General features: G+C 33.2%; 1 protein-coding gene across 15 annotated transcripts in view; it reads right to left on the bottom strand.

Annotated features, from left to right (window-relative positions):
* SLC4A10 (solute carrier family 4 member 10) overlaps positions 1-24,140 on the bottom strand; it is a 339,170-nt gene that overhangs the window by 97,932 nt on the left and 217,098 nt on the right. For 6 of the 15 annotated variants that reach the window (XM_023730463.1, XM_004375424.2, XM_023730468.1 and 3 more), the window contains 3 exons: positions 16,986-17,174; positions 7,433-7,524; positions 1,663-1,820 (listed from right to left, as the gene is read on the bottom strand). In XM_023730463.1, the coding sequence (XP_023586231.1) occupies positions 1,663-1,820; positions 7,433-7,524; positions 16,986-17,174 (439 nt within the window). Of the gene's footprint in view, positions 1-1,662; positions 1,821-6,368; positions 6,459-7,432; positions 7,525-16,985; positions 17,175-24,140 lie in introns of those variants that run through there. The other 9 variants (XM_023730462.1, XM_023730460.1, XM_023730461.1 and 6 more) reach the window with 3 other exon arrangements.

The following is a 24,140-nucleotide window of genomic DNA, read 5'->3' as shown; positions in this document are numbered from 1 at the left end:
TGACATAGTGGTTAAATGCTGGGCTGCTAACTGAGAGGTTAGCGGTTCAAACCCACCAGCTGCTCCGTGGGAGAAAGATGTGGCAGTCTCCTTCTGTAAAGATTACAGCCTTGGAAACCTATGAGACAGTTCTACTCTGTTCTACAGGGTCACAATGAGTTGGAATCAACTCAGCTGCAACAGGTTCATACACTTAGTAAATTTGACATCTTAAATCTGAATCCTAGAAACTCTGGATTGGTTAGAAGTTGTGCGTAGAAAACAACAGCCTTAATCATGTAGTCAGATGCTACTTTAATGCATTTAGCTTATATTTCTTTTTAAATAAAATTTGGTATGTATCAGAATTCTCAACAGCCCTCAAACAGGATAAACAGAAACTTGTTTCTATAACCTGAACGGTAACCAGGTTCCTGCATCAAACCACAGAGTCCAGCATAGGTACTGGAACACTGAATTCCATTCCAGTCAGTTGAATTCTTACAAAATGAGCCCTCTCCTCGCTTCATTATTTCATATTCTTGGACTATCTTATTCATAATCAAACATAGAGTGATATAACCTGCTGTTTTTTAAGTTAATGCCAACAGTCCATAGAGGAAACATATTCCACAACCCTAGGAGCCATAGCACTTGAATTTTTCTTCATTTTAACATGGCTAAGGCATTTGGTATTTGGAAGAGGATGTATATTGACAGCACCTGAGACAGTTGCAGCATCGAACAAAGGCCACCGGTCATGTAGGAAATGGGGCACTAGACAGATATGTTTGATGTGAAAAATGAGATCAGAGCACAAGGCTGTACATATATAGGAATCATATTTGATGATCAGAGAAGGGAAGAAAACGAGGCTCCCAGAGTAAATTGCTAGGGGCCTAAAGTGCTGAAGTCAATACGAAACCTGCTGCTGTCTAGTTGATTCCAACTCACAGCCACCCTAGAGGACACAGTAGAACTGTCCCACAGGGTTTCCAAGGAGCAGCTGGTGGATTCAAACTGCTGACCTTTTGGTTAACAGCTGAGCTCTTAACCACTGCACTCCACTGAAGTCAATATTCATTTTTTTCCCCACAGTTTTGCCCATGGACAGCCTTATATCTATAAAATAGGAATAAATGATAAACAACATAATTTAGTTCATATTATTCCTAGGTTATTAGTTTTTATGTATAGTTAAGTGAAAAACAAGTTCAGCTAACCAAATCAAATTTGTACTTTTGACTCAGATTGAACCATACTACCTTGATGTGACTACCATGACTATTAAGACTCCATGTATGGGTGGTGGTCTGTGCCTAGGATGGAAACATACAGCACATCTGATAGGGCAGGGGCTATCTTAATGACGGCACTTACATGTATTTTGAAGGTCTACTGATCCAAGCATAAGCCAAGCCTTGAAAACTTATATTTTTCTCAGTTTGACCACATCCATATATATATAGAATCCTCTCTTTAGCACCCAGTCCAATGCAAACTTTGAAAAAAGCCTAACACTTTGTCACTTTTTCCTTTCTTCAAAAACAAGAAGAAACGATAGTTTTAAGGGTTACATGTTATTTTCTAGACAAAACTCTAACAAGGAAATGATATTTGATTCCTTTTTGCCCACAAAAAATAGTTGAAGAAAAATGTGAAAGATATTCTTATGATTTTTACCTGGTTGGGATTGGGACTTCAGCCAGCCCTTGAAGCAATACAGCTGGAGACAACCTGACAAATGCAACTACAGTTCGATCCAAAAACTCCAGTTCCCCAACTAGGATGTTTGAAGCTTCAGCGCCTGGAGGAATCTTTTTCATAAAATGTAGATCAACCTGAGAGCATTGCAAAGTAAAATAAAATAAATCAAAATTGAAATAAACTGTTAAATCATATTCTAGCACAGAGTTTCACATATGGTAATCCATCAATAGATGTAGTTTAAATAAATATACATGGTTATTATTTTTAAAGAAATCTTCAGCATTAGCAAACTCAAAATTTTAGGGGAAAAATGTATATGCTTAATTAAATAAATATACTTTAACTATGAATTAATTTGTATCTGCCTACAGATTTACATGCTTTATAATTTTATACTACATTACCTTTATTTTTGTACCATTACAATTAATATTCAAAATATGCCTATTACAAGAGAAACAGAATCATGTTTCTCCTTACAGCATACATTTACGACTTTAGCCTTCATATTTATTCTAGTTATTCTATATTCTTCACATTCTATAGTTGATCTTGTAATTCTTCAATTTTAGTTTTTCAGCAGAGAATTTTAGAAATGGAAGATTAGAGAAAACAAGAATAAAATTATTAACATTTAGAGTTGCTAAAAAGCCACAGTTAAATTTGACATGAGATGTCTATGATTCAAATGAACACACACAAAAGAAAAGCAATCATAAACAAGAAGAAATGTTAAGTAAACAGTAAAAGGCGAGGTCTGAAAAATGGATGTAAAAGATCTGTAAGAATAAATATAAGTTTTTATGCCCAGGGCCTCAGTGGAAATCAAGCAGTGACTTTAAAATCAGTTTACAAGGCCTACCTCTTTTTTTTTTTAATTCATTTGAGTTGCTTTTGATGGAAATCTGTTTGTAGAGGGAATAAAAGTTTATCTGCTCTAGTAATTGGTTGTATGTCCCATGTTAATGAGATGAGGGCCAAACATCAAAGTGAGAATAGCCAAGGAAGAGAGAAAGAAGAGTTCTGCCAAATATGGATAAGGCTGAGATTTTCTGGCCACAGAATTTTTTTGCAGGCTTAATGATTTAAGAATATTTTTTCCAGAAGTTAAAAATAAAACCATTTAAAACTCTTTGGAGGAGTCCCTTAGAGAGTCCATAGCCTCACTGTAGTGACTAGATTAAATATGTTGCTGTCTGAAATCAAGATCTCATTACTGCTACTTGGAAGGTTTATAATTACTTAATTTTTTCTGTAAATAATAAGGGCTCCAAAAAAAAAACCATAAAGCTCAGTATAAGGAGTATATATTTGATCATAAAAATTAAATATAAAAATAATCTGTAGTATTGCTTTGAAAATATCAAATCGAAGTAATGTTCCATTTTAAAGAAAAAGACAACATTTAATGGAGCAAAACTGTCTTTAACAAGAAATACATGACAAATATAATTACAAAGTTTTCAACCTATAAATATAAATTTAAAATGATTCCTAAAGTATATACACTGGATATTATATAATATATATTTTTCTTTTGCAGAACCCAACATTTTAACTTATAGATGCAAAGATTAAATTTCGTGGAATTTATTATGGTGTTTTTGTATTTATTTTTCTAGCTAGGAGAAATGTATACATTACAGAATGCTTTAAATTAGTAATGGTTTACTATAATGCATAAATTCCCAAGAAGAGTTGAAGAAATTTCCCATGCACTATTAGGCATTGTGAGAAAAAAAACTTCATAAGTCTTTAAGAGCCTAAAAGAATAAATCAGTTTTTCCCCTCAACAGAAAGAGTAATCATAAAATGTTAATACACTGGAAAAAAATTTAAAACGAGAAAATAGCTTTTTAAGCAAATCTATCGATTTGAGTTATATGAATAATAACTGTTGTAACTTTTATGAAAAATTTAAGTTTCACCTGCAAAACTTTCTCCAAACTCATGTATTACTTGAAAGTTGCATAGTCTTAACTACTACAGGTAGCAATTTTAGAAATAACTGCTTTAAGATATAATTTAATTAAAAAAGGATTATATAGTATACTAAAATAATTTAATTGTATAAATGAAAATATATGGTCCTTATAAATTAATTTTTGTTCTATTACATAATACCTAATACATCACTGACAATCAGTTTTTTAGAAAAAAGTATTAAAATACATAGAATTTAATTTCTAAATAGGCAAATTTATCTTTTGATTCTAAAATGTAATAAATAATGGTATATAATATAAATCTGGGACAGCCATTAGGTTATATTTATTACATTACAGTATCCCTAGGTAATCTATGTATTTGGAATAATATATATTATCTGATTATATTATATTATATGCAATTATATATTATAGTATGCCTGCAGTAGCCCTATATTTCTACATTTGTGTTAACATACAATTAATAAAGAACCTTAGTTGGTAATCTAGCTACCTTTTAATATAATGACAAAAAAATCACATTTGAGGACAATTTAGCCTTTTACAAAACTACAACTATCTAAGACAACTTTGATGATGTAAGTTGAATTATATACTTAAAACAATCTTCAAGTGGACTGAAACACTTGGAATGGACATAAAGAAATATTGGAAGTTTCCGGTTCTCTGAGCAAGAACTTAAATAATAAGGCCATACATAATGAAGATCTGGATTTACACTCGTGCTTCTGGTCTCTCCATATCCAATCTTTATGCTAAAAGGGAAAAGATGTTTCATTCTGGGAATTTGGTACTTAAGCTATTGGTGAGAACATTTACATCTTTAGGGAACAAGATTATCAGATCATGATGGAAGTGTCTGGGCAAGCTACATACTGTGGTGAAGAAAGTTCAGATGGAACTTTATGGAGAAAGTGTAAGTCTTAAGGTCACTATAGAAATAGGAGAGTTAATAGGGATTCTCTGGGGAGAAATGGCCTTGTGACACTAACATGATCTTGAGCAGCTCTCTTAATGTCTCTGGGATTCAGTTTTCCCACCTATTAAATGAGAAGATGTCTAAGGTTTCCTTTATTTCTAGGATTCTATAATTCAACTGTTTGTAATATGTTTCACATAAGATAAATGCAGAAGAAAGTTCTTTCTACAAGTAGTAAAATAGCCTCTTCTATATGCCTGTTTATAAAACAAACAGACACGTAGTGTTTTGACACATTTGTTTTTTAAATGCATTACAGGAAGCTAAAACTCAACAAATTAGATTGTATTCTAAAATACTTCTTAAATTAACAAGTCTGATGGGCCTAACCACTGAAAGAGTGAAAATACGTAGATAGAATGTAGACAGAATATAGGATTAAGTTGCATGAAATAAATAAACACCTTTTCTAATTTTTTCATAACATCTCAAAGTTCTACTAGGATTTTGAATCTACATGCTAAGATTGAAAATACTTCAATAGAGAAAATAACCTAGAGACTAGCTGAACTGTGATAAATTTACCAGCAAACTGAAATCATGAGGCTAAAAATTCTTAATTCATATACCTGCAAACTGGCACTAAATTTGTTTCCATGGTGATCAATCATGACTACTCTTTTCAATGCCTTACTCCTCTGCCCTCCCAAGTTAAAAAGCAAGAAATAGTATTCAGTTTTTTTCTTCTTATTAATTCCAAAATTAAAGGTCTAAATTATACTGAATCTCATAAGATTAATTCAATAAATACATCCCAGGAACTGTTCAAGGCATTAGAGATCCAGTGGGAACAAAAACACATTAAATTCTGCCCTAGTATTTATTTTAGATGCTACTATTTCCACTAATATTAATAATAACAGTAATTAACCACCCTTTATTAAGCACCTGCAATATGTCCAGCACTCTGCCAGGTTCTCTCTACATATTATCTTGCTTAATTTTTATAACAAATCTGTGAATAGGTATTATTTTTCTCATTTTACAAATGAGAAAACTGAAGTTTAGAGAATTTCTCCAAGATCAGATAGCTTATAAATGCTATTGGAGTTAGAATTCAAGGCCTCATGCTTCTTCTCAAAAGTCATGTTCTTTCCAATATGCTATGCTATGGACAGGAGACTGAGAAATACAGACGGCTGGCATGGATAGAGAGCTCTAGAAGTTTAGATTGTGTATGAAAAGATGGAACAGGTCAGTGAACAGAAAAGCAATAGGAAAAAAAAGGTTAAAGGAAATAAAGTCTGTTTTTCTCTTTTCCGTAGTTCTCACTGTTTCGGAGGACTCGAAGATGAGACTGTCTCCAGCTGGCAATTTTCATTTTCTTTTAAATGTGATGAAGTATTTCTGAAGGCTGCAAAGATAGGTCCCACAACTATATGCAAAATGATACAGCAGTATAAAATTCAGTGTCAAAGGATGAACTGTGTGGTTTATTATCATTGTTTTTGAGAATTTAATAATGCCCTTGTTATAGTGTTAATGCCTGCATAAATAAGTAAGCAGCTTCTTATGTCATTGCTTTTATGATATTATTTCAAGTTAAGAATATGAGAAATTAAATGTATGGCAGTTTGAGACAACAATTTTATTCTAATTTGCAGATGAATGAAGATGTAATGCTTTACAAAGATTTTTCTGGAGTGGCAGATGGAATACATTTGAACTGGCTTAATATTTGAATCACATGCCTCCACAAAGTGAAATGAGCTTCAAACCACTGTAGAAACAGAGCCCGAGTATGCCCTCACCTCTCTCTCTTGCTGGTGTGGAGGTCCTTTTTCATGCCTTTGTTTCATCCCACATGGACTAGTATGCCCCTTTTGTTGGCCTCCCAGTCCCTGCACGCATAATTAACAGACTTAAGCTGGTACACCATGCTCCCACAGAGACTCCACCAGGCACCAGAGGGGAGAGCATGCACATAACTAGACCTAGATCATTTAGGCATTGGATGAAGGATTCTGAAACAGCTCCAAGGAGATGACCACTATTAATCTTTTCAGAACCTGAATTTAGGATACTTCCTCTACTGCTTCCTCCGATTTCCACCTCCTCCCACTGTTACAGTTATTGCCAGTGCTAAAACTTCATTCATGTATCACTCTGAGTTACTAATGTTTCAGCCACTCAGATAAAGAGAAGTTGTTTCCTGCCAGTATTTAACTCCTCCTCTTTGCTGTTTAATGAAGCCTACAATGACACATATACAATGTCAGGAATTTGCCCATCAAAATCACACCATTTCAATAGACTTACTATTTTCCTAACAGAATATACTCAAGAAAATGATTTAGTCTTGAATTGTCTCCAATTAGACGCATGCTTCAACATAGTCAGTCCTTAGGTTTTTATTCAAAACTCAGCTCAGTCTTATTATGTTCTCCAAGTGTTTGCTTACACTAATGTCTTTCTCTGAACTGCAATGACAGTAGAGCTTTATATTATATGATTTGCTTTTCAAAAACATAGGAAATGTGATTTTGAAAAAAAAAACTGGCAAAAGTTTTTAAACAATGAAATTAAACTTTTGTTAAATTGCCGGTAAAATCCAGTTATTCTTTTTTATTGGAAGTGATGCATTATACCAAGTGGCTGAAACCTGAGGACTACACATAAAATTTACACATTTGGCTTTTTGAATAAGCAAAACTTCACATGTAGACTTAAATGTTAACGTTATTTATAAAAATATCAAGCTTTGGCTAAGAAAAAAACAGGCATGCAAAAAATTGTGTCAGCACCTCTTAAAAATGGTTAGTAATTTCTAATAGCAATTCAATAGCCTACTTAGATGAGAGGGAAAAAAGCTTACCTTGCTAAAATCAACAGTGCTGTTTTCTCTGCTCACATCATTTTTATTTTCAACACAGGCTGGAGCAGACTGAGGAGAAACAACCTGACCTGCTAAAAGAGATTATTATTACAGAATACAAACAATTACTTACATAATTCTAGACATACTGAGTGAAATATAAATTTCAATTAAACTAGACTAACAGGTTTCTTAATGAGTTTATGATGTAAGCATGAAGGGTCAATATAAATAGATTTATATCAATGCAAAAATTCTTATTGATCAGTTACAGATAGAAATGGGAGAGTACAGTCAAGAAAATTTAAACCAATTCTCAGATTAAAACTCAAACTACAAGGTTATTCTCTATTAAGAAAGATCATCTAGAAAAAAAAATTAAATCTAATCATAGTTTTGAAACATCATTGATTTCTAAATTTCAACCAAAATTAATGGTATACTTAAAATAAAATTTAAAAAAAGATAGAAACCTATTAAGATTTAAGCTAAGACTAAAGAATTTAAAATGTAAAGGTTTTTTAAAAAAGGACAAATATTTATTCTGAATGTTCACAGCATATTTCTATCATCTATCGAATCTAAAAAACTAGTAAGAAAAATTATTTGTAAATAGGTTTTAGAGGTTCAAGGAGTCCCTAGGTGGCTCAAATGGTTAAGCGCTGGACTATTAACCTAAAAGCTGGCAGTTCAAACCCACCCAGAAGCACCTCGGAAGTACGGCCTGGCAATCTATTTCTGAGAGGCCACAGCCTTGAAAACCCCTATGCAGCAGTTCGACAGCAATCACCGCTGCTAACAACATAGGAGAGGTTCAGAATCTCTGGGTGGCACAACTGGTTAAGCACTCCACTGTTAACTGATAGGTCAGCAGTTCAAGTCGACCCAGTGGTGCCTGCAAAAAATGATCTACTTTCGAAAAATCAGCCATTGAAAACCCCACAGAGCACAGCTCTACTCTGACACACATGGTATCACCATGAGTCAGAATCAACTCCACAGCAACTGTTTTTCTTTTTTCTTTTTTTTTTATTTGAGAGGTTCAGTTAGAAACACCTTTGCCTCACACAGTGCAAACACTGTGAATGATTTCATGCCTATCGTTATTCAATAACATAAGCATATTGTACTGATTTGCACAAGAAAAGATGAATAAACATGAATTGTATTAGTTTCCTATTAACACTAATCAGCAACTTAATTATTTTGTAGTCTTTTCTCCATTAAGGAGAAGACAATGATACTAGTTAGTTAAGGGGACAGTTGAGTTAGGAATGGGACAATGGCTAGCAAAAGCTAATGAAATTCCATCACTCACTAAATTTGAAACATTCTTTGCAATCACAAGTCAACCGAAATCTGTCTGTATTCAGCAAATAACTGATAAAAATTATGGGGTTTACTTAATTTCATATGTATCCCTAACCTCTTTTCATCCTCACTTGTTATTTTTGCTGTGAAATGAGCTGCTGACTGACAACCTAACTTTGAAGTCTTGACACTATTCATGATCATAACTCAGTGGCTACAAAGTTCTGCTCTTGATTCCCGTAAGTCTAGGCAGAGAGAAGAGGGTACTATTCTCTCTGCCTAGCTCTTCTCTCTACCTAAGTCCCTCTTCTCTCTACCTAAGTACTTCATTCAAAATTCACCTTCAGTGTGGACATCTCTAAACTTTTAGTGTAGAAACAAATAAACGTTTTCTCTGAATTCTTTACAGAAAACCCACTCATTCTTCGCTATCCAGAAATCACCAAGTATGATTAATAATAATTATTTATTTTCAAATATAAGTATCATTTTGATTTTTAGACTATCAAGTCTCTCAAACAGGGGTCATATATTAATAGGTACAATTTTTCATGATTTAAAATTGCTCTATTGCCAGAAAGTAAGAGGCTTAAGACTCTTTTAGAACTTAAACATTTCTCTTTTTTAACTAAGTAAAGTAAAATAATACATTTGGTGAAGAGAAAAATGACTGTTTAAAGCTAATTCACCTCTAACCATGTACAAAATTTCTTACTTTAGCATATTCCAGGGGAATATATAAACTTCACAGAAATGTCAGACTTAAGCTGCATAAATTATTTTCATTCTCCCATTTCTAACCGCAATGTGCAACTATGACTGTGAACTGTTCATTAGCAGCCATTCAATTCACCATTCGCAAAATAATAACTGTAATTTAAAAAACCTTTTACATAACGCATTTGTGCTACTAACAGATGGCTTCAATCACCAGTTTCGCATCATTTCTCCATATTTCCATGAGTTAGAACATTAGATATATTTAAACCTAAATTTACCGAATTTTCTGTAAAATTGAGTGATGAAATTCAAGACATGGAAAAATTAAGTAAGTATATATCTGCTTTTTTTACAATAATTTATTTCATGTGGTATAAAACAACATGGAAGAACAATAATTTAATTCCATCAGCACACAAAAAAGAGAGTCAACCCAATGCAAAATCATCAGCTTTGACTATATTGAACTGGATAGAACATATGCTATAACTTAAAATTTTAAGAAGTTGAATAGCTTATATTTTCACTTGTCTACTTTAAGCAGAACATTTCATAAATTACTTTCAGCTCTTGCAGTCCATTTAAAACATTAGTACTTGTATTTCCTCTTATAAATATTATTATTTTGATATTTATTGTTCTATGCTATTCTTACTTTAAAATTATAAAAACTTATGAAATAGTATATCACAAAGTTGATAATCAGGAAAGGATTTGGATATTTTTATGAATGTTTTATGTGATATTGATAATGACCTCACTAAGAAGATTTAACTAGCAGGAGACATACTAGATGACAACAAATTCCTTGCTAGCTCTAGATTGTAGCAACATGCATAGAATATATGCTAATTCAGGGGAGAAAAAAGCATACAAACTACTAGCCTGTGAAACAGGAATATAAACCACAAATTTAGAATCTTGTATATTTCTGAGATAGTAGTTAAGTATTAGTAGTAAATATTAGTAGTTAAATGTATTCAATCACAATAAAAAGCCCTGTAAAGTTTGAAGAACCTTCCAAATCTTGATATTATTTCTAAAATGTACGTTAATTTGTTAAAATGAAATAATGCATATTAAATGTGTATATCTCCAAAGTAGCATTTGAAAAGTTGACAAGATACAGAAAATGTATAGGTATTAATATTTAAAAATTAAACTAAAAGTTTAGCTTGGGTTATTTAAAAAAAAAATTTTTGCGTGCTATCCAGTTGATTCTGACTCAGAGGAGCCCTGGTGGCACAATGAATCCACCCGCTGCCCCACGGGAGAAAAGACCTGGCAATTTGTTCCCATAAACATTACAGCCTAGGAAACCCTTGGGGCAGTTCTACTCTGTCCTATAGGGTCACTATGAATGAAAAAAAAAGAAGCCTTTAAATAAAACTTAAAATTTTATTTGCTATATACATAAAGCTAAAATCTACACATGGATTATAATCCATACAGTTAAAGCACTGATTTATTTAGTTTATTCCAATTATTAACGCCTTTAAGAAAAAGATGATGGGCTTAGATTTCACAATGAGTTTCATTAACTTAAATATGCAGTATTAAATAAGAAAAGTCAGTAAATCTGGGTTTTGAAAAGGCATCTGTTATTTTCTAGCTAGTGTCTAGTCTAAAGGAATAGCAGTCCATAGAATAATATTTAGGCACAGGACTTCACTTTCAGCTGAAAGTGAATATGTTTTCTAATAGAACAACGAATTTTCCCCTCAAAGACAAAAAAGTGTAAAGATAGGATTTAGCACCCATGTATATGTGTGGAAACTTAATAAAGGCTAATTGTTTATGGTAATTTTTCTAATCACTATGCTATAATGCTTGCAAACATAAATGCTTTTTGTCTGCTTCTTTATATAACCTTCACTTTGCCCACTAACCATTGTCCATATCAATATTTCCAGTAATGGATATCATTGCAATGTTTAATATGTCTGTTATTATAATATCTAAATAATTTAGAGGCATGAAGATGACTACTTACAAAGTGGCAAAAAAAAAATTAAAAGCTGTATGTTAACTCTGTCACATTATTACATTCAGGGTAATTATTGAAAAACTGATGTAAAGTTAGTATTAATTGTTAAGTGTCCGTGACTATTTAAATGTAAATGTTTGAGAAACCTAACATTACCCTCTATTTACCACATACATTTTATTTTATGACCTGTTAAATTCAGAGTTATTCATCCTAAACCCAAAATTCTAATATTTGTTATTCATCTTATGAATTATACTACACATTATTCAGTATTTGTAGTAGTGCCTATTTGAATTAATTTTCTTTGAGTCATGAACTCATTTCTCCTCTAGATGATCATATAGGGATCATATACCAATTGGATAAAAGGTTATTATTATAGATCACACATTTTTCTAGGACAAATTATAAAAGAAATTCGAGCAACTACTAACTAGAAAAACGAAGCTTTGCTTTTTTGCTTGTTATACCATGAAGTTTTCAGTAAATACATTGTGAGACTGGCAAAGTCATTTCTTTCCTCATAAAGTTGAGAGGAGGAATATGAGATTATGTCAAATATACTATTCCATGACTTTAAATAATTAAAAGAGTCTTTAAAAAGCTATCATTAAAGCATCTCATTATTGAAACCAACTGTAAATATGTTCTCAAAGAAAATCTGCTACGTTTACTTACTTAAGTCTCTATCCACAGTTCTTTTTAAAATTAAATTATATACATAAATATCATAAAACAGCAGCTTTTTAATTTCTATTTGGCCAAATTCAAACCAATAACAGAATACTATATTGCTTAATGTATCATTATTTGATACTGCTTAACCCATGGAAAATTGTGTGTATTAGAAGGAAACTGGGATGAAGACATGGAGGTACGTTACTATTAACCTGGAGACCAAGCTGGTTTACACTACCTCAGAAACCTTCAACGCATTTAGAGTACCCAAAGGGTAGGAGATGAGGGAGGTACAGAGATGAGATGAGCCTGTTAGAGACAGACACAAGACAGAGCAAAATAAAGAAATATAAAGATGAATGACAAAGTTACATACATGTGTAACAATACATTTATTCATGGGAATAGAAAACATGAAGAAAGAAAGACTAAATATTCAGAAAATGTTGATTAGGTGAGCTACACTTCAAAAACATAAAAAGTATTTACATAATTAACTTGGAGAAAAGTTAGTATGCCTGAAAATAATTAGTGTAATAAATAACAAATTTAAACACATCATACCAGAAATATTTTTGCTGTTAAGATCTAGTCTGACATAGAAAAGTCTGACACTCAAAAACTCATTAACAACAATACATCCTCTGAACAGACCCATCAGTTGGGTCAACAATGTCATCTTGATTTTCTTGGACAAGTGAAAAATATTGTCGTTATAAAACAATGTTTAATTCTGTCATCTACATGAATCTTTTAATATGCTTTCTCTCCAGCGATTCTGAGAATTATTATTCTCACTATTTTTTTCTTCAAAGGTAAAACATTATAAGAGATAATTTTTAAAATCTTGACATCTTATTTATGAGACAACCATGTTGAAAAACAAGAATGTGTGTAAATACCTGAACACGTAAAAACACTGTCCATCTGAAAATACACAGTATAACATTTGTAAAAGAAGTGGTTACGAAGCAACAAGATCGATTTCCAAAATCTTTAAATAAAAATCATTCACAGTACCTATGTGTACATTGTTTTAAGAGCTGGAATTTACCTAGACTTAAAAAGTCAACTCATATCCCATTCCTCCAAATCTAAATGTTTTCCAGTAACTTGTGGTTTTGAGCAGTGAGTCAGAGACCTTCTGCTCTGTAAATCCTTTTGAAATTGTAAATAAAAAGCACACCTAGGAAGTATTCAGATTAGGAGGGAGAAGAGATATGTGCAGGAAAAGGAACAAAATTAGAAACTATTAGTAAAGAAGGGCAGAGTAGAGTGAAGGCACCTTGTAGCTAAGGAAATTAAGAGCCCTAAGTTATTTTCAAAAACATAAAAGTTATCACATAAAAGTTATAAAATCTATTTTATAATAGATTTACAATCCAAATGTCTAAAATGTAATTGAATGCATGACCCAACTGATAAATGCATATATTGGTATATTTTGATTTCTAGATAATTTAACATAAAGGACTTGTTTTTAATCTTAGAAAATCTTTCTAGTTTCAAAGGGATGATTTGAATATTATTAAAATATTTATTTTGAATACTTTCCATCCATATCCTTTTCAGAGTTCTAATGTTAAAGTAGATAGTATTCTTCTATTATTTTTACTGCTGTTTTGCCAAATGTAACTGTCACTTTTTATTGAAACATCAGAATCAGGCATTTAATTCTCACAGTTTTGATGCTTAATGAAAAGTGAAAGCTAAACACAGCATGGTGGCATTAAAAATGCACGGTGAATCCATAGCATCCTGCATCTTAGCTCTGAAGAGAATGTGCAGAACTTCAAGAAGAAAAAAAAATTATACAAGTAAAGTAAGTGTATTTGGAGGTGAGATTGACAAATTATCACAAATCACTAAAACGGTATAAACAAGAGTGTGGACTTGGGGAGGAAAGGAGCAAGTAAGTACACTATTTTGTTAATCTAATCTATAAAACAAAGAAGATCCACACTTGAAATACAGTATCTGAATGTTTAACCCTTGGGAGAACTACCAAGGTAGCATGCTCAAGTGAATTAAGGAAGTAGAAATCTTATTATCTATGACTCCTTCAGACTTCTTTAGAAGCATCAGTTCATTCTCGAGAGAATTTGCTTTGCCTACAGAGTAAAAGCACATTAAACAAGAGAAGGGAACTCATTTCTATCCCTATGCTTGGAAAGGAAAATGTGTTCTGTTTTTAAGTTTCTAGAAAATCTTCACTCTATTTAATCCCTATTCTATAATAAAAGACAAAAGTCAATTTTTTTGCATAAAATGTCCTACTGAGGATATTTTTTAATATTAAAGTATACTATTTTTACTCTTTCAGATGTTCTGAAATCCTTGTGGATCTCTCTGTAGTACTGCACACGAAATTTTATCTGTATTGCTTATTTTAAAACAGAATGTCAAATCTACATTTGTGGCTATGAATTTCAATTTGTTCATTTACTTAGAGTTTGTCAGTTTTTAGAGTTCATAAGTAGATTGAGAACCTTAGTAATAAAGGTCCTTCATGCTTTTTCCACTGTTGGATAGGAGATTTATTTCTAAGTCGGTAAAATCTATACATATTTTCAGAATTCCCAACACACATAATTATGCAAAGTGTGAGAGGAAGCAAAACAGAGTCACAAGGAGGTGTTATAAGCCTGGGCTTAGAAAACCATTTTTGACAGCATACTCTACAACAATACGTAACTGGATATATGAATCTTATTAGAAATATTTCCAAGTTTTTATTACCCTAATGTATGCCTCAAAAAGATTTATATATGTTCAGATAAAGGCTGATTGTACAGATGGTGACAGAATCACTCCGAGTCTAGTTTTCAGAAAAACTAAGCAGTTGCCTGAATAAGACAAATAGACTCTCAGAGGACCGTGTGTTTATATGAATCTATATGTAGACTTGTGATTTGTGGCTGTAATTCTATCATCTCATCTTGTGTTTAACAAAAGTTTATAGCAGTAACAAACAATGTCTAGGACTACATAAAATTACAACGAATGTTTGATTGAGTAAACTAGTACCATCTAATTAGTACCAAAACAAAATATAGTAAACTTGTTTGTGTAGTAAACAGTATCCCCAATGAAACCTGAGATATAAATGACAACTAATTCTCAATCCAAGATCCTTGCCTCTGAATAAACATATATCCTTCCTATAGACATATATTTTATTGTCTGATTTCCAGGATAGGTGATGAAATAGCAAACATTTAGATATGTGCGTGCATTAATAGTTACTTTGATAGTATATTTTAATAAGTTTTTTGGAACTTTGTAAACATAAGCCCGTTTTCAAAATTAGTAACTATCTATGTCTGTTTTCTTATCATCACCATACCACGTAAATAAATACTAGCATGTAAGCATAAAAAAGCACTACATTTATAATGTCTGTTAGAATATAGAAGCTTCAAGTTGTCATTTTTATGTATCATATTTTTAATGCAAATTGTAATTTAGAACATGAATAGATTTTAAAATAGGATGTGATTCAAAGCAAGTTAGACATCCTTAAAATGTTCAGTGCGAATCTACAAATACAAATTGGTATATATCATAAAGTACTCTTAACGCTTTTAGTGAACCTCATATGTGAACAACTAGAGACTCTTCTATCTAACAACAATGCCTTGCATCAAGGCATTGCAAGGTCTTTAAAAATCAAATGAGGAATTCAAAAATCTTTTTTCTATTAAGAGCTTGTTCTATATTCTGAGATAAAGTATGCCTAATTATCTTTATTTAGCTATTAAAGCATTTCTTCTATATGTTTGTGTGTATTGGTTGAAAAGTCTGAAAATCAGTAGAAATTCCCAAATAAAGCGAAGTCTGCAGCAAATTCATTTTCATGCATTTGTATTTAAGGCATCTCTGAAGCTTTGAAAATGGGAATGAAATAACACATTCTATGTTGTCAATACGTGCTCTTTAGGCCAGTGGTGAAAATCAGAGTCTTTTAGTAAAGTATTGGAAAAGACTTTCCATTAATTTTTATCTTTTTGAACTGGGAACATTTATAGCTGATGAAAGTTTAACAAATTCATATTATCCTCATGGTAACTTCATTTTCCTGAGTGGGACTAATGAAAAGGATGGATGGCAACATATTTCTAAGCAACTCCCTTAGAGTGAATTGTGAAGGGCCAAATGGATGCAAGGAAAGAATGAAAAATACGAGAAGGATAAAACAGTCCGGGAGTAAGTCATGACTGCTAGAAAACCATGGTGGTCATCTACATTGGCATGTGAAAATGGTGAGTGGAGTGGCTGTATGGATGCTTAAGACGTCGCACTGCAAAAAGCAATAAGCCCATGTACTGGAAATTAGGCTTAATATATCTAAGGCCACAAGAAATGCACTGGCTGGTCTTTGAGTTATTATCATTAATGGAATTATCTGACAATGAATAACATGAAACCAATATCTTTTTCCAACAAAAACTAAATGGTGATTCTTATTCATTTTAACCAAAGTACAATCAATGACATAAGTAAAATCATTGCATTGCATTCTTAAGCTATGGGAAAGAGACTACGATCTTGTTTCGGATGTAATAAATGACGAGCTATGTTTGCTGAATTTGAATATATAAGTTCTTAGTAGTTATAAGTTCCTTTTGCATTCTTTTGTGAGCTTTTCAGGAAACTTAAATTCATTGTTAAATTTTCTACAATTTGATGTTTAGAAATAAAACTATATATGCATATAAAATAAGCAATTCCACCACAAAAATCTGAATTCCAATAAATCATTTTCAAATAAAGAATGTTTTAAAGAATTTAGAAGCACTTTCATATTTCAGTGATCTATAATAGACATAAAGAGCACAATAAAGAAAAATTTACCATTTTTATCCATGGAATTTGGTTCTGACTGTTTCTTGCCAATATCAGCAAATGAACGAACAATGGGAATCCTGTTGGTGAGTTTTTTCTGATTCTGGTGATGATGCTGTTTCATCAGTGCTTCATGGACTCTGTGGCGTACATCTTCATTGAGTTGACCTGAGCTCACTTGTTGGTCAAGGACCATATCTGAAAAGGGAAGACAGGAAGAAGATAAACACACCTTTCTTGCCATATGTGTGCTAGCAGTGAACTACTGAGTCCAAATATGCATAAATAATATTCATATGCCTAAACAATACCACTCATCTTAAAATTGGAATGAATTCCTTTAAAGTCTCCAAGTACGGTCTTACAAGCAGAAGTTTGTCTTCCTTTTGAGAAGTGTTACACAAGAAAAGTTGAACAAATTCTCATTGCAAACCATTCAACTTTAAATATGTAATGATCTTATGGCATATTTATTATTTTCAAATGGACATAGTTCTATCGAAACGAAAGTGCTTTATAGTCTTCATTATTCACACTAACGGGAGAAAACAGACATAGGGATACTATCAAAATAATGAAAGTTTGAAATAGGAAAGGGGTTTTATACTTATATTTTAATATCATTTTCTCCCACTTTCTAGTAGGATAATTTCCTCATGTCCTCTTTAAATCAACAGAAGTCTACATGAAAATCTGATGCAAGCAAGCCTAGGCAGCTATCTGGTTCCCCGAATCTGGAAAGTAAACAACTCTTTTACATTGAAATAAAGTCAGCCCTTTCTGAAACCTCCCTTGAAAACATATTTAGATTAAAAAGATCCTCTATAACTGAAAACCAGATAATAAAAGGTGAGATTTTAGAAGGCTATGGCGAAGTAGATTGATATTTACCATACATAATGTCAGAGACGCCAATAAAATAAGTAGATGAGTAAAGGCATTTTAAATTTCTTATAATACAAAGATGTACCTCAATAAGTGTCAGTGTAATTAATCTGCTTTCAGATTATGAAGTATTAACTCTATTTGGTTTTTCAAGACACTAATTCCTTAGGTCAAGCAGATCACAATGAATATATATTTCTTCCATTTCTCTATTTAGTACACTGAAAGTTTCAAAATTAGAAGACCACTCCCTTATAAACAATGTTTTCCTTCAGTGTAAAAGAGAAATGGGTTTGGGAGACAGAATTGGGTCTACGTTCTACTGTGTGGCCTTGTAAAGCTGAATAGCCTCACTATCCTTGTTTGTAAAATGGAGATTGTAATATCTATCTCATGTGCTGTTGCCAGGAGTAATGACATAAGACACCTGACACGCTGACTGAAATACTGAAGCCTTCAGTAAATGTTTCCAAGATTTTCTTTGAAATTTCCATTAAATATGTTATGGGTCCTGGTTTGAAACTTGTGGTGGTTTTAATACCTTTATCTGTATTTTATAATACAATATCAAGTGGAGGCAAAGTTGGGCTTATCAATAACAGAAAAACCACATCAAACTAGCTAAAATGATCAATTTTATTGGCACACATAGCAGAAAGCCCAAGTTAAGGCTGGCTCTAATTCCATTTCTCTGTGATTCTGCAGCTTCCCCCTCCTCTATGTGTAATTTTTAAATTCAGGCTGATATTCCCTATGGTCATAAGGTGGTGACAGCAGTAACCAGGAAATACATATCTTTATTCATATTCAGTAAGAAATACATTGTTTTCTTGTGACTTTTTCTTAAAAGTTCTCTTTTCCTCTGCCCAGAAAAAGTTCTCCGAAGTTCAACTGATGCAGCCCCACTCATTCTGAAACAATCACTGCCGTAGCCTCGCCCATCCTTCCTATGACTGGCTGAGTCGAATCAGGCCTTTCACCCTGGGGTCAATTTTCTGTCAGAGGCAGGCAAATTTTCTCTGCAAAGGGTCAGTCAATAAATATCTTAGGCTTTGCAGGCCACACGGTCTTTGTCAAAACTACTCAACTCTGCCTTTGTAGCATGAAAGCAGCCACAGAAAACATGTACAAAAATGGCTGTGTTCCAATGAAACTCTATTTATAGACACTGAAACTTGAATTTCATATAATTTTTACATGACACAATCAATATTTTTCCAACCATTTAAAAACATAAAAACCATTCTTAGCTCACAAACCCTACAAAAACAGGCAGACAGCCATATTTAGGTCACAGGGTATAGTTTGCTGACCTCTCTATTACTTTGCTTTTTACAATGGAAGAAGTGAAGGTTTGGAAGTTAGCCATAATGTCCATTGTAATCACCTCCAAAGTCCCTTCCAATTCTGAAAATGTATGATTCTTTGGAATAATATTTAAATCTATATGTCAGTTAACGGAGATTAGTAGTTATAATATCCCTGGATTAATCCAAATTAAAGGAAACGATAAATTGTCAACATATGTGACATTACACTGGAACCTTGCTAAAGATGGAAAAATATATAAAATATGCATTACAGACTTCAAAATGGATGTTATGAAGTAGGTTATTAAAATACCAATAGGATATCATTGTAAGGCAGTTCCATCTATAAATCACAACATGCATCCCCAGTTCGGTGTTTTAATCATAATACAAGTTAATCATAATAAACCATGGCAAATGATCTTAATTTCTACCAAAGTGCAAACTTTTCAGATATGAGCACTATAAAACCCATAGTCACTAGCTTAACAGTTTCTCAGAGATAAGGTCTTTATTTGAAACAGTTATATAAGAGAAACTAAATATGAAAAAAATTCCTCATCTGTTGGTGAATCACACAGAAATACACAGTAAACTCCCCAGGCCTCTGAAGCTGGACTGTACCAAATAATATCCTAATGAACTGGAGAAGTTCATCACCTTGCTTAAGAATATAACTTACACTAGAGTGACATTTAAGTACCAAAGGAAACCTGATTCACTAATCACTTATATTGTTCTCTTCACCACTACAGTATATATTAATAGTAACCTTGAAAAGTAGGAACGGATAATGGACCATAATGGCTTTGGGGCCAGAGTCAAGTCCTATATCTCAGCAGGCTGTGATGCCTAAATAATACGATCTAGCCTGCCTAAGCACAATGCCAAGATGTGGATGATATGAGAAGAAACAAGAAGAAAAAGGATAAATATATCACACTCCTCTAACATTAAGCAGGCTATAGAAAAGATGGTTAAGCCCTTGGCTGCTAACCAAAAGGTCGGCGGTTCAAACCTACCAGCCTCTCTGTGGCAGAAAGATGTGGCAGTCTGCTTCCATAAAGATTTACAGCCTAGGAAACACTATGGGGCAGTTCTACTGTCCTATAGCGTCGCTCTGAGTCGGAATCAACTCGACCTCAACAGGTATTTGTGTAAAAAAGACCTCAGAAAATGAAAGATTATTTTCATCCTAATCATGTAACTATTTTATCATGATCAATCCATCTTGACTACTGAATGAAAATCTCTAGAGACCCTGAGACATCGCAGATTCTATATAAATCTCTACTTCTTTACAGATTATCATGTAAATCATTTGAAAACCCATTGTCTTTATTTTAAAAGCTACTGGGGGAGGAGTAAGGACTATGAGGAGTCTAAATTCTATACTTTGATTGCCAGCACTAACAGGAGGGCGTGTGTACTAAAAATGTAAACGGCCAGAAGAATACTTACTTTCCAAGCCAAGGATTGTAAAAATATAGGCCTGTTAAAAAATGTATATGCCTATTTTCATATCCCCAAATCGGCAGGTTATATTCAGTGGAACAAACTATGAGTTTTTCCATCAGTAAAACATTTTAAAGAACGAAGTTTGTTTTAATGAGTGTAGAGCCATGGTACTAACTTTGGTTTGGTTTTAATTTCCTAACTCTTACTGACAGAATTAGGTTAAAGTATGCATACTGCAGAGAGAACGTTTTTATTATTAATCTTCATAATGCTGAACTTCAAAGAGATTAACAAAGACTATAAAATTGCCTGTAATTTATATGAATATAATTAAGAAGCATTTTTAATGGAATTAATCTCTGTATCAAAATGAATTGTGGTAATAAAATGTATCTGGACGATTCTGGATTTGAAAAGATTAATATTTTAGAGGAAAAAGTTTAAATTTATTCTGAGTTCCCTAAAACACTGGGAAATAGATATATTTTAAATTAACTTTGTCCAAAAGAAAATCCTACTTTAATTACACCAGAAATTCTTGACAGCCCTTCTAGATACAAACAAGATTTTCTGTTACTAAGTCTATGAAAATTTCTTGAAGGAATTATCTAAGAAGTCTGTTAAAAGCATATCAGAACATTGATATAAAAATCCTTGATCATTCTAAAACAAAATCTGAGTCATATCCCTTTAATAATAATAAATATCTAGAAAGCATTAAAACTACAGAACCTGTGTATTCTCTAAATACTAGGATTTGGAGTCCTTAAATATAAACCATTAGATCTAGCTTTTGGAAAATTGAAACTAATGACTAATATATGTTAGTAACTGCCTAACACATAGAAAAATAATGATAAATTGGAGGTGAAAAAAGAGTTCCAGGTCTCATTCTTAATCACTATTGTCACAAATTATCATGAAATAAAAGAAAAAAATTTAGGATTACAGGTTAATCAAAAAGAAATTATTTCTATCTCTGCAAATGTCACCTTTGATATGTCACTTTCTGTTTATCTGTTTCTAAAATGGGGAGATAGCATCATTCTTACCTAAAAAGGTTTCTGTGAAAATAAAATATACTACTGGGCATGAAAATACTTTGCAAAGACAAAAATGCAAAACACACTTAATTATTACACACTTGTAACACTGTGAAATTATCATAAACTGAAAACAGCAGTAGATGAAAAATAAGAAAATAATTATGAGCTATAGGGAGAAAACATTTTAATGAGATTTCATTGAGAACAGAAATTAATATTTTTGGAACAAATAAGTCAAATTACAAGTACCCAGTGAGAGAGAATCTCTTCTCGTTAATGATTAAAAAAGAATCTAAGGTAAGAATCATAAGTACAAGTATTTGTAATCATATTTTTCCATGTGATTTTAGTTCTAAACTGTTGGTATATACATACATATATATATATTATTGTACTTTAGATGAAGGTTTACACAGCAAATTAGTCTCTCATTAAATAATTAATACACATATTATTTTGTGACATTAGTTGCCAACCCCATGACATGTCAACACTCTCTCCTTCTGGACCTTGGGTTTGCCATTACCAGCTTTCCTGTCTCCTCCTGCCTTCTTGTCCTTGCCCCTGGGCTGGTGTGCCATTTAGTCATATTTTGTTTTATGGGCCTGACTAATCTTTGGCCGAAGGGTGAACCTCAGGAGTGACCTCAGTACTGAGTTAAAAGGGTGTCTGGAGGACATACTCTGGGGGTTTCTTCAGTCTGTCAGACCAGTAAGTTTGGTCCTTTTTGTGAGTTAGTATTTTGTCCTACATTTTTCTCCAGCTCTTCCCAGGACTCTCTATTGTGATCCCTGTCAGGGCAGTTGGTGGTGGTAGCTGGGCACCATCTAGTTGTGCTAGAATCAGTCTGGTAGAGGCTGTGGTAGTGTGGTCCCATTAGTCCTTTGGACTATCTTTCCCTTGTGTCTTTGGTTTTCTTCATTCTCCCTTCCTCCAGATGGGGTGGGACCAGTGGAGTATCTCAGATGGCTGCTGCAAGCTTTTAAGACCCGAGACGCTACTCACCAAAGTAGGATATAGAACATTTTCTTTATAAACTATGTTATGCCAGTTGAGCTAGATGTCCCCTGAGACCATCGTCCCCAGCCCTCAGCCTAGTAATTCAGTCCCACAGGGAGTTTGGATGTGTCTATGAAGCTTCCATGATCTTGCCTTGTACAAGTTGTGCTGGCTTCCCAGTCTTGTGCACTGTCTTAACCTGCACCAAAGTTACCACTTATCTATTGACTGCTGGCATATTCTGAATGGCATTTTATAGACTGTGCCACAGTGAAAACGGGGCATTCAAGCTGGGCTACTTCAGAATCAGAAAGATACAGACTAATTAGAAGAGCAGAAAATAATACTAGCAGCTATTTGGGTTATCGAGACTTTACTGAACTACTTTCATTTGTAAGGATAGACTTAGACAGTGTAATTTCCTTGAAAATTTTGGTTTAACACAGCTAACAACCTTCACATATTCTACAAAACTGAGCTTGGGAAAGCAGGGCAAAGTTAGGGAAAGGAAGTGTAATTTTAGAGAATAAAACTGAGCTAAGGTGATAAAATGAGCAACAGTGTCAGTCCAATTACGGGGAGAAAATTTCCTGGTAGGAACAACTTCTTTAAAAAAGCATTAGAAATTACATGATATGAGAAGCTACAGCCTGGTAAAATTATGAACAGTATTTCCTGAGGTTAATTTTGCCAGGTTGAGGAATTTGACAGCTTCATTATATATTGTTGTTTTTGTTGTTAGGTGGCATTGAGTCAGTTCAGACTCATAGTGACCCTATGGACAACAGAGAGAAACACTGCCCGGTCATGCGCCATCCTCACAATTGTTGTTATGCTTGACCCATCATTGCAGCCACTGTCTCAATCCATCTTGTTGAGGGTCTTCCTCTCTTTCACTGACCCTCTACTTTACAAGCATGATGTCCTTCTCCAGAGACTGGTCCCTCCTGCTAACATGTCCAAAGTACATGAGACGAAGTCTTGCCATTCTTGCTTCCAAGGAGCCCACTATTGCAGTCTCTGTGTCAATCCATCTTATTGAGGGTCTTCCTCTTTTTCTCCGACCCTCTACTTTACCAAGCATGATGTCCTTCTCCAGAGACTGGTACCTCCTGATAACATGTCCAAAGTATGTGAGGTGCAGTTTCACGATCCTCACTTCCAAGGAGCACTCTAGCTGTATATCTTCAAAGACAGTCTTGCTCATTCTTCTGGCAGTCCATGGTATATTAAATATTCTTTGCAAACACCATAATTCAAAGTCATCAATTCTTCTTTGGTCTTCCTTATTCATTGTCCAGCTTTTGTATGCATATGAGACGACTGAAAATATCATGACGTTAATTGCGGAAAACACAATCTCTTTAAGAAATGGTGCTGGCATAACTGGATATCCATCTGTAAAAAACTGAAACAAGACCCATACTTCACACCATGCACAAAAACTAACTCAAAATGGATCAAAG

The sequence above is a fragment of the Trichechus manatus genome, unplaced genomic scaffold (genome assembly GCF_000243295.1).
Source record: "Trichechus manatus latirostris isolate Lorelei unplaced genomic scaffold, TriManLat1.0 scaffold00036, whole genome shotgun sequence".
Classification (NCBI taxonomy): domain Eukaryota; kingdom Metazoa; phylum Chordata; class Mammalia; order Sirenia; family Trichechidae; genus Trichechus; species Trichechus manatus.
Note: the sequence above shows the minus strand (reverse complement) of the source record. Positions and strands in the feature narration are given on the sequence as shown.